Consider the following 12,447-nt stretch of genomic DNA (forward strand, 5'->3'; position numbering starts at 1 on the left):
CAATATGCTAGTGGATAACCAGAAAATAAACAAACAAACAAAAAAAACATAAATAGATACATTCTATGGTATATTAGAAAATGATGAATGCTGTAGATATAAGAAAATGTGGAGCAGAGGAAAGGGAAGAGCAGTGGGGAGGACAGATAATTCAACAGGTGGGTCAAAGCAGTCCTCCCTAGAAGGTAAGATCTGATCTGAGCAAAGATTAGAAGGCGCTCAGAGAGTCAGCTAAGATGTCAGAGGGAGAGGCTTCCAGGAAGGAACAAGCGCACGAAGGCAAGAGCATGTGTGGAATGCTGGAGGAACAGCAAGGAGGCCAGTGTGGTGGGAGCAGAGAGGAAAGGGCAGGCAGACAGGAGACGGGGCCGAGAGGGGGCCTGGGCGGGGTGGGGAGTGCGGGGTGAGTGGGCCTTTTGTTATTCATGAAGTTGGAGAGCCACTACAGGGTTCGGAGCAGAATAACAGATCTGACTTATTTTAACATGATCCCTCTGGATGATGGGTTAAGACTCAGCTGTTGGAAGGTAAGGGTAGAGGCAGGAAAACCTGTCAATCCAGGAAAGGGATGGTGGCTTGGGTCAGGATAGTGGCAGTGGAGGAGGATATATATTTTGAACATATTTTCAGTTTAGAGGAGAGGGATGGCAATTAACAGGAATGTATTCAGAGAATGCTTCACGGCTTAGATGTTACTTGAACCTGACTTTGAAGGACAGGGAGAACTTGAAAAAGCGGAAGAATTAGGAAAGGCATTGTGATAGGCTTGGAGGTCAGAGTGAGTATGGCTTCTTCTCCGGACAATGAGATTAGTCCTATGAGAGTAAGGCAGGCCAATCTCTGGGGTTTGTAGGGAAATAAGGTACATAAAGTGGAACCAGAATGTAAAGAGCTTTGAAAGCCAGGCGAAGATGTTTAGATTTCACAACATTCACTATGGTGCCTTGTATATAGTCTGTGCTTAGTACATATTAGAAGACTGGTAATAAAGCCAGGGTTTTAGGATGACTTATAGGGCAGGTTGGATTGGCTGGCTAAATTACTCGTTTAGAAGGTCACCTCAAAAGTTGTATAGAAATCCTGACATGAGGTAATGAGGGATAATTCACATGTAGATAATTGACAGTTGACTGTTTTAAATCTATTTTATAAGCAAACCATTCACCACTGTGGGAATCTCAATCTTGTGTTGCCAATCCCTTACTCAAATAAAAATTCCACAGGTTTAAAAAACTGTGTACTCAAACATCCACGTGATCTTAATTCCGAGGTTGTAAGCGTTGGATTGCAGTTGCTATCAGATACATGTGCAATTCCTATGTCTCTAAATTCGTTACAGGTGCAAAACTGTGTCTACGAGAAAGGGTAACCTGGTAGAGTTTTACAGACACTTAGTTCCATTCAAATGAGTCTGATTCATTCTCTATTACATATTTTTGCAATTATTCAACACTAGTAGATGGACAGGAGGCATGGGCTGGACAACTTTCAAATTTCTAACTTAAGGGTGTCCACAGGAAGCTAAAATAACAGAAACACTGTGTCAATTATGTCGATCTAAAACAATGAAAAAATGTGCTTTGCTCAGATTTCCTCTGATGCAAAGACTATGTACCTTACAAAGAGCTAAGATGATTTCAGAATTTTTTCAAGGTTATCTTATTCAAGTTATAAGCGAGATGCTGACAAAGAGTCATCTATAACAACCTCTATCAGAGGTATAAACATTGTTTTTCATTTAACAACTCATGATTTACACTGGAGTTAACAGTTTAAATGGATAATTGCTGTCAGGTAGCTTTCAAGACAAGTTGTATTCCATAAGGCTGCTTGGGGAAATTAAAATTTTTAAAAATGCTGTGTTTTCTTATAAGCATCTCATATAAATGGCATTTGTTTTGACTGTTTCCCGGAATTCATAATTTGGGGGAAAGTACAAGAGAAATGACAGTTTTTGGAAACAACTGTAAGGAGATTCTCAGAGTCTACAAACCTACGAAATCTACTAAGTCCTGGTGATCAGAAAAGAGATTTGAACAGTTAAGTCAGAAATAAATGATAAAACTGGAGCTATTCTGAGGAAAAAAATAACATGGGCAATAGTAAAATGCTAGAAAAGAGCCCTGAGTTATTATTACATCTGAGGTTATGAAATTCAGAGTCGCATCAATAACCTAAATCTTTATCATACAGAGAACATTATAATCTAAGACAGTGTTTCAATGAGAAGAAAACATAATCATCGCTCTGATTTAGGCCCAAAGAATGATTTCAACTTTTGGAAATGCAATCTTATTAATTAATTAACAATTTTTAATTAAATTTATTGGGGTGACATTGGTTAATAAAATCAATCTTTTCATAGACAAATGTTAATGAAAATGGGAGGTAATTCCTTCATTTTAAAAAAATCAGACATAAAGATGCTTCTTCTCTAAGTTTTATCATTTCCTTACCAAAACATTCATGGGAGGTCATGCAGCAGCCTCATCTCACTCAAAACTGCCACTTATTTTGGTGCATAAAGAATTCTGCAGTTCTCCACCCCCATATTCCTTAAAATATTTCAAATCTAGGAATTTAGGAAGATTACATGTCTTCCACTCTATCCACAAGTGATTCATACTATAAGGTCAAGACAATAAACTATATAGGGCTTCAGATGTGCTTTCACAAATATTGTGTCACTTAATCCTCACAACAACTCTGTTTTTTCTGTTAACATATGTGGAAATGGCGGGCAGAGAGAATAAGTGACTTGCTCCAAATCACACAGAAAGTATGTGGCCAAAACAAGATTGGTGGTTGCATCCCCTAATACTACAGGGGTCCCTTCACACTTCTGGAAAGGTGAAAACTTTGATCAACTACCTAAATTCTTCCAAATATACCGTTGCCTGGAGTCACACAGACACAGTGTAAGTATCCCTGAATAAAAATGATGGGCAATCAATCATGCACTCCTATCTCAGGAGAGACTCTCGTTTCAAGAATCATCTATTGCAGCATTTATCATGTCTCCAAGGCATATTTCCATTGCTCAATCAGCTCCAAAGGACAAGCGTGTCATCATCTTTCAATGCTCTGGTGCAACAACTTAAAATTAGAGAATTCACACAGGACTAAGTCTGGCACTAAAAGCAGGAGGCACATTCAGCTTGAGTTTGTGGAAGCTTCCCTTCAACCTTGCCAATTTTTACTAGTGGAAATGGTTTCCAAGCCAGCATGGGGTTACTTGGGGTTGCCTGAGAAGCTCATGAGGAAAACAGAAAGGGGAATAAGTGGGTCGCAGGGATCAAGGAGCCCAGGAAAAAGTAGAGAAGTCCTCTTAGGTTATAGTCGCTGCGGAGAGTTTGTAATCTCATGAATATGACCAATATAGCTGGGCATCTGGATAATTCACACTCAACGAGCTATTTTTTCTTCAATAGCAGCACCCAGCTACTTGAAACAACCTCCAATTCCACTTTGCCTATAACGAGGAAGAAGGAGCACCTCAATAATTATTGCAGCGAGGCCAAATACCTAATCTCTCCAGTGTTTCATCTCTGCTGGCCCCAACTAGCTAATGATCATCATATTCCCAGTTTATTTTCAAACTTGTCTGTTTGTTTTGGCAAGGGTAGAGTAAATGTTGCATGGTCATCTATAAAATGCAACAGAATTGAACAACCACAGGTCTTTGGCCTTTAGAAGCTCATATTTTTAACAGAAAAACAACACTTATGAGTAAGAAGTCATCAGAGACCATATAAGACAAGAGTTAACTTCTTGGTATGATATATAATTTCTTAATGGCCAATAATTCTAGTCTGTACCATGTTAATTAGGAAGAAAAGGACTGGGTTGTTCTTTTGGAGGCGATGTGAGACCCCCCAAAGAATTAAATCCAGGGCAAATTCAAGGCACAAGAATAAAGAGATTAGTACAGAATGAAAACTAACTTGAATCACACAACTGTCCCTACGATCCACAGTACTTATCCCCCAGTTAACCTAAACTATTTGTTGAACTGCACTCTGAACATCTCTTTTCAAACAGGGAAAGCTACCAAATTTTGAATCAAGAACGACTTCAGAGTATACCTAGGACATTCTTCCCTGATGTCAGCTAAATTAATAACTGGAGAAAGAGAGCAATAATTTTTATGGCTTGCAGAAAAATAACAGACTTCTATGTCATATCTGAATCTAAACATCTATTGAAGAGGCTCCGATGATTGAAATATACCTTGACTCAAATCATAATAAAATAAAGTAATATTTCAGGAAACATTCTTTATTAATTTTAAAAAGCCTTGATGTTTTAAAAAGTGGTGATTAATACGTTCAAACTTCAGGCTTCCACAAAATTTAAAACATTAATATGTAAAGCCATCTATTTCAAGAATTAAGTGACTTAATTGTAATGTTTTAGCACTTATATTATAAAACATTAATCACACTATTTTAACACAATCTAATCTTCTGTAAGAAGAAAATAACAAAACAAATAGAAATATAGCAATAAATACAAAACAGAAAAAGCTGTGCTAAGAAACTCCAGTAGAAGGAGCTGTAGAAATGAAGAACTTATATTTTTAAATGGCCGAGAAAGAAATGTTGAAAATTTAGGTATCTGAGTCTTATATATCTGAGTAAAAGTAATAGTTAATCATTTATTTAGCATGCCCTAGACATTCGGGGACCTCATTGTCTTTATGTGTAAAATGAGATGCTTAGAATAGACATTCTCCAAGGTCCCCACCATCTATTCTACAATGCGTTAGGCACTACGCCAGGTATCCTAAGAAATATAAAGTATTTAAGTTGTTCCTACACTCTGGAAGCTTATTTCTTTGGGAGAGATTAAAATATACATACAAATGTCTTGATTTCAAAGTAGAACAAAAACATGCTGACAGGGCTTTAAGAAGAATAAAAATGCTGTGAGAGGGATAAGAACTGCTATGAGAGAAATCTAACATATGATTAAAGGGGAAAAAGTGACCTTTCAGGTATTATAAAAAGACCTTAAGTATTTTTGGCAAACATATAAATCCAGGAAACAAAAATGAATAGGCCTTTTAAATATAAATCTACCTTTAAAATGCTTAAAATTCAGGAAATGGGAGCCCCGCACAGACATAAAACATGGATGAGTTTAGATTTCTTTTTTAAAGTTCTGAATATGCTTATAAGTGAACACTATAGCAATAAACTTAGCAATAAACTAAGTATGAAAATACTGGACTACACATATAACAGTACTAGAACAAATATAACTCGGAAAGCAAACTACAAGAGCAATTTTAACCTTCCATAAATGCCCAAAGTATCCCAATAGCCATATCTAGAATGGACTTTACCTTGTGAAGTGCTTGCAGACAGTGTATCAGCGAAGGAATCACTTTCTGGGTCAATAAGAGAATCTCCCAGAGTTTCACCCATAACAGCATGGAATAGGGATTTGCTGTAATTCACATTGATATTTTGTCTATTTCTTGCAAAAGACGAGTCCGTTAAAAGAAAAAGACTTGCAGTGGTAGAACTTGTGAACACACCAATGAGTCAAGACATCAGTTTCCAAATATTTGGGAGAGGTGGGAATAAACACACAAAGAACCAGGCCGGAATTGGCTGGCACTCTTCTGTTAGAGAGCCAGCTGTGACAAAATGTTGTGTCATAATGTTGTTCACTGCTTTGGCAAGACTTGGTACATTACAAGGAAAACATTGCCACACTGTCTCGCCAGTGACCCACATGTTTAGTGTCTTGTGAGAGGAGCGAGCTGTGCAGTATTTAGAACTATCAGAGCAAAGAGATTGTTCAATATTCAATTGCTTCTTAAATGGAAAACTTTCCATCTCTGGGTTATGAAACACAAGATGAACTTACTTGGACAAACTTTTTCTCACTGCCCACCCCTGGTTGAATTTCTAATCATATTATCTGAAGAAAATTTTGATTTCAAACATGTATTCACATTTTAAAATTTGCTCTCAGGATTCTACTGAAATGTTATATTCTAAGGTATTGATTCTACTACTTTACAAAAGCCCCAAATGACATTGACTGCTATCCAAATTCTATAAAATTAAACAGTTGAGAGAATGAAGGTAGGGCCTGATATGCTTTCGATTTTATATATCAGGGTTTGCTTTTTAAAAACTTGATGATTAAGTTTATCCATCAATAGCAATGCAACCATGTTGCATTGATTGATGTGTAAATGATAAATGCCATATCATAATAAAAAAAAGTGGAGTTCTCTCTGAAAAGAAAAATGCACTACCAGAAAAAAATAGACTTATACTGATAGGTTGGCAAGGAATATGGTCAGTTTTGTAATCAGGAAAAAGCTGGCTTCTTGCTCAAGGCCTTTTGCCCTTTTTGGCAAGGAGAAACACTAGCTGTGCCAAAATTCAATGTGGGAGCTGGTCTCCGCTCATCATGTAAGTGGCCTAATATAATTACGGTGACTTGCGGATTTAAAAAGATGCCCTACATAGGGCAATATATCAGGTGGCAATAATTCTCTGAATTACACTTATGCCAATATTCCCCAAGTGGAAGAAATATATCTCTATCTGATTAATCTACATTGAGTAACTAGTCATCCTTCAAGGGGACTAGCAAAAGTTTCCCCGTCAGTCATAGAGCAACAGCTTGTGGGGAAATGCTTAGTGGATCTCAACAGTGCAGAATAAAATGGACAGTTGGGCAATTACATCATTATTTTAAGCCCCAAAACCTTTATAAGGTAAATTAAGTTAAAAGTCCACATGACTGAGGTAATTATAGTTGTATAGAACTAGATTTATTTTTATTCAATTTGATTTCTCAATAAAGGAGTTTCTCCTTTCCCCTTAATGCTGGGAAATTTACTTATATTACAGACAGAATGACACAATATTTAAAAGTATGATTGAATCTGAGATTTTTGGTTGAATTTATGTTAGACCAAAATAAATTATTACAGTCAAGAACACTTTTCTTCTAGTTAATGAAACAGAATAAAAATTTAAGCCCCATTCTGCCTATCGATGCTCCTACTTGACGTCTTAAGAGGTGTTTGAGTCTGAAAGGCAAACTTCAGCCTTATTCCTATTAAGTGGCAGTGTCTCGCTTAATTTCTGATCATCACCTCATTCCTGCCCTCAGATTCCAAAGTCTCTTCAACTTTGAAAAAATGGACATGTTTATTAAAATGTTTTTAAGATTATGCCAGATTATAAGAATGATAAAATTGGCAGAATGATACCATTTTAGAGCAAGAGAAACTCTTTAGAGTCAAACACTCTGTTAATAAGATGAGAAAATGAGGCCCCAAATGACAAGTAAATTCTCCAGGTTAAACAGTGAGGTCAGCGACAAGGCTGGAAATATAATCTAGGATTTTAGGCCTCTAATTTTCAGGCCAGTCTTCTACTGGCCTTCATCAATTTCTACTCTTAGAAGTGTCTAAATCACCTTTTCATAATTCAGGAACCATAGGGATAGAGTATTTGGTAAATTATGGGAAAATATGTTAACTCTTTCAAGGAATATCAATGAATAACTATGTTACTCATTTTTTAATGCCTATGGATACTGGGAGCTGGAGGAGGGAATGTTTGAGGAATCTGTCACAGCCCTTATTCCCACATTTGCTTATTTGTGATGTAGCTTATTTATGTCACATAATTCTATCTGAAGATCCTAGTTTGTTTCTTAAGCTAGTAGTCTTACCTGGTTCTCCAGTTTTGTACTAGTCTCTTTTACAATTTGGGCAATGCACAGATCAGTGCTTTCCAGCTATCTTTTTTTGTTTTTAAATTAAAATTTATTGGGGTGACAATGGTTACTAAAATGGCATGGGTTTTAAGTGTACAATTCTGTAATACATTACCTATATATCACATTATGTGTTCACCACCCAGAGTCAGTTCTCCTTCCATCACCATATATTTGATCCCATTCACCCTCTTCCAACCATCTTCAAAGGGACTGATTTCTGGACTCTTCACCTACTGTTACTTCTATTCTTTTTTTTCCCCTCAGATGCCATTCCACTTGTCTACCTACTATGTAGCTAGGCCTTCTAAGCCTCTAATAGTTCTCACACTCTTTTTATTTTTAATAGTTAATTATTCCATAGCACTAGACTCTAACAGCATCTACAGCACTTACCATATTGTCAACCTTTCTCTCCCTAGACTATATTACTTGAAAGCAAAAACTTGTCCTATTCATTGTATTTCATACATTTATCTGTTCAACAAATATTTATTGACAATATATCACAATATATAGGCAGGCCTTGAGCTAGGTGCTGGCTTGATGAATAAGATGTGTTCTTATCTTGTAGAGTTCAAAAACAGTCAATAAATAAAAATCACAATTTTGATAAACATAGAGCCTGGCGTATATCAGGCTCAATAAATATTTAAACTTTTGATGGCACATACAAATCAAGCAATATATAAAGCCATCCCAAGTTACTTAAAAATACTTATATACTGTGGATTGTTTAATCATATATTATGTTAGTGATAATATTTTGTGCTATCACACTATAGCAATATGTCACTGAAGAAATAACTTGCTTACACGGACATTAAAATGAACAAAGATAAACTGAGCCAATCTCATTTGAATCTAATTATGCATCTGTTTCGTCCTTAGATATTGAAAAAACTTACATTTTATTTTATAGCTATCCATCCATCCATTCCTCAAATATTCATCAAATACCTACTGCGTGCCAGGTATTATTCGAGGCACTGGAGATAAATATACTAATAAGCCAAGGTTCTTATCCTCAATGAGTTCACATTTAACTATTTAATCCAAATGATCCAAATAACTTTGAAGGTCAATTAGCATGCATTTATATCAGAAGTAATATATTTGCTTAATTAAAGTTGTTACTATCAATGGACAGTATGGATCACGAGGAAATTTATGGGTTTTGACATGCACGTGAATATCTCTGTCTTCAAGGCCTTAAGATTCATCAGTGTTCGACTCTGTATTATATCAAAACCTGATGGCTATTATAATAAGATCTACAAAAGAGCATACTGGTGAATTACACTGTAATGTAAGGTCTTGGAGCTGCAGAGAGTGTCTAGATTCTTTGTTTATCAACTGGTTATCAGCACTGTGCATCTGAAAGGTATCTCTGGATAGAAGTCTATTGCTTTTCACTCGATGGAGAATTCCCTTAAAGGATAGTCCTTGGTAATTTTACAGAGTGAGTAAGTGGTAAAAGACCACCTTCTTTACGCACTATGCACAAAAGCGAACTCAACTTTTTCTATGGAGGGATGTAGGGCTTTACGTGACGAAGAGGTTAAGAAGTTCATTTCCCCTTGGGCTCTCGAGACACAGTGGTATGGACGTGGATGTGGGTACAGTACACACCCTCGGCAGGAAAAAGAATGGGGATAATCAGGGAGGGTTATAGAATGAGGAGGATGTAAAGCTTATTTAACCATCGCAGTTTATGACAGCTGAAAACAGTGGACAGTTTGGTATTTGAGAAAGCTATTCTTCAATATTTAATCTTCAGTATTACTTTATGGAACCTGTCTTTGGCCAAAAGAATCCGAATATTACTCAGCCAAAAAACTACCAAAATTTTAGTACATTTAGGAGAAGGCAGCTAGACTAGTAACAGCTGTGAATGATTCATAACAAAAAGAGGCCTAAAAATCTATAATGAATAAAATCATAGTATTATATCTGTATAAAGTTTTTAAAACATTATTCAGTGTTTAGAATGATTTACATAAAAATATTCCCAGGAAATAGAATATTATATACTCTTTGTGCTGCATTACTCTTGAAACCTTGTTTATTTCGGCTGTAGACTAAATTTGGATTTCATTCTTGTGGGGACAAAGCCAGGAGTGCAGTTTCCAGGCTCTCGGCCTCACGTGGAAAGGTGCTGGCTCAGGTAGTAAATGGCCATCAACTGTGATTGGATGGCCATCAGCTGTGGTTAGTTGGCCGTCAGCTGTAACCAGTGAGCCACTGGCCACTAATATAACTGCTGTGGCTATGCTAGCAGAAAATGGGGGCTAGCAAGAAGATGGTGGCTGAGCTAGCAAGAGCGGATTGCGAGAGGTGGATGCTGCCAGCGAGAATACAGTGGTATGAACCCCCTATCTATGGCTCCATGGGTGTTCCTTTTTGGCCTCACCATATGCTGCGTTCTTATGTGGGGAGCGGGACCAGAGATCCCGCAGGCCGCCCCGCATGACAATTCTCTAGATTGAATTTAGATTTTAAAAACTGCTTTCATTGCTTTCTTTTTCTTTTACGTAAAATAAGCTATGTCAGTATTGGTATTAATATTGGCGTACAATAGTGTGTATAATATTCTTTGCTTTTGCTATAACCTCATTTTAAAAGTTGCATTTCATGTTATAATTGCTAAGAACACTTGTACTAGTTCCTGAGAGGTCAGGAGATGCATGAGAGAACAATAGCTAATACCTCTTTGTATCCCTAGAGCCTAGCACAGTGTCCCTAGTTGGCATAAAACATATGTTGATTGTTTCTGTTGGTGACGAGAATGATGAAAGAACAGCTGCTTGCCACATCTGTCTCACATGTATCCTTCAAGGAGTTTCGAGACCTAATGAACTGACAACAGTATCAATTTCCTTCTTGCTCCAACAAGACTTAGATTTCCCGATGTACTTTAAAGGAAGCCAGGTAATTGCTAACAACTAGAATGCCTACCTAAGCTCATTCTCCCCCTACCCCGAACTGCTGCCTTTTCCTAGTCCAATTCAAGCTGGCTCAGAACCTCATCTTCTAGTGCTGGTTGCATCAATTCAGGGTTTCTTCATAGTCACAGGGGATACAACATGGAAGAAATGATGTTCCGATGGGACACATGCCTTTGAGAAGAACAAACAATCCTGTATCCTACATGTAAATTCCATCACGACCATCACAGCAAGCTGGGTATTCCCAGAGGAAGAGACAAAGGAAGACCGCTGTTGAACACATCTGTCATTTTCTTTTAAAAGGCAAAATCCATTCTTCTTTAATCAAAAACTGTAATTTGGTTCAGATTTTCAGAAAGTCACATAATGTCTATATAAGATTCATATTTTAAACTAATATAGCATTTTGAGTTAAAGAAAAATAACTCAAGAAAATGATGTTAACTTGGAGCCAATAGCTCCAGTACATGTAGATTTGATATTTAAAAAGGTCTTCCAGATGCTGAAGCAGTGTAGTATGTGGCAAAGCCCACTGACATTGGAGCCAGAAAGCCTAAGTTTTCAGTTTCTATCCGGGTTCAGCCACAGATTTGTGTCAACTTTCTGGGTTCACATTTCTCATCTTTAGGATGAGAAGAAGTAAGTTCCTGACCTGCATTTTGTGACATTTCCTGTTTACATCATTAAATCTGTCCTGGGCTATATTACCCCATAGCAGTTTCTGTTGAATGATCTTAACTGGTGGGTTAGTCTTGTTACATGTAATCATTCTGTTGGAAAGCTATAGGAAACAGACACAGAAAAATTGAATACATTTTACCTGAACATGTACAGCTAGTTGGTAAAATAAGTGGAATTAGAATACCAAACTCCTGACCTCATATTCAACTGTTCTTTCCACTCTACCCCGAATTGGCTCACCTTTGTAAGCAGATAAATAGAAAATTTTGTTGACTATCTTTCCACCTATCAAAAATGTTGAACTCTTAGTGTTTATCTAACAGGCCCTTTTTGGTTCTGATGTTGAGATACTTAATAGTATGCCTGTAATTCGTTTATTTAAAGTGTAATGAAAATTCTGAATATTGTATTCTTATGCATGTTCTAATCCTGAGTTACTATTTCCTTTGCATACCTGACTGCTAATTGGACGACAGTATGAAAGGCACTTTTATCTCAAAAAATAAAGCCTGAGAGTAAATTAAAAGTCTCAAAGAGAAAAGCCAACTGAAAAATTCCTCTTTTTCCCTTTTAAAAGTTAATTTGCCTATAATACTTGAAAAAGAGCCTAACCTGTCTAACCACTTTCTAGGGATCAAGTAAACACTATACTTTGAACCAAAGACATCCCACCTAAACTATGTTAACGTGTCTTTGCATGCAATATCCAAAACTCTCCAGTAATTTGGTTTCTAGCATAAGAAAATACCATGGGGCTATATCATCAACCGACCCATATTTACATTGTGGGAAATCCTAAAACTTTAAAACATGTATCTTCTTTATTCTGCAGATTTTATCAATTAATTTTTCAAGATCAGTTATATGGAGATTCCCTAGGTAACATGTTCTATCATTAGTGAACCACACGAGGGATCCACAAGAATCCTAAAGCAAGCTTAGCACCTCAGTTCCATGCAAGTTTAGTTTATGTGAAAGAAGCAATTTACCTGTTTTGTGACTAAAGAAAATACATGGACTACTGAGATCACAGACTTACAAAACTTAATACCAGGGAGATTAC

The 12,447-nt window shown here is 36.7% G+C and overlaps 1 protein-coding gene across 5 annotated transcripts in view; it reads right to left on the reverse strand.

The window, feature by feature from the left end:
• PPARG (peroxisome proliferator activated receptor gamma) overlaps positions 1–12,447 on the reverse strand; it is a 124,632-nt gene that overhangs the window by 63,897 nt on the left and 48,288 nt on the right. Inside the window, exon 3 of one of the 5 annotated variants that reach the window (XM_033132697.1) lies at positions 5,348–5,451. The exons of the other annotated variants lie outside the window; for them this stretch is intronic. Coding sequence (XP_032988588.1) covers positions 5,348–5,429 — 82 coding nt within the window. The 5' untranslated portion in view covers positions 5,430–5,451. The remainder of the gene's footprint in view (positions 1–5,347; positions 5,452–12,447) is intronic. 5 annotated transcript variants of the gene reach the window in all.

This window comes from Rhinolophus ferrumequinum, chromosome 17 (genome assembly GCF_004115265.2).
Source record: "Rhinolophus ferrumequinum isolate MPI-CBG mRhiFer1 chromosome 17, mRhiFer1_v1.p, whole genome shotgun sequence".
Taxonomy (NCBI): Eukaryota; Metazoa; Chordata; class Mammalia; order Chiroptera; family Rhinolophidae; genus Rhinolophus; species Rhinolophus ferrumequinum.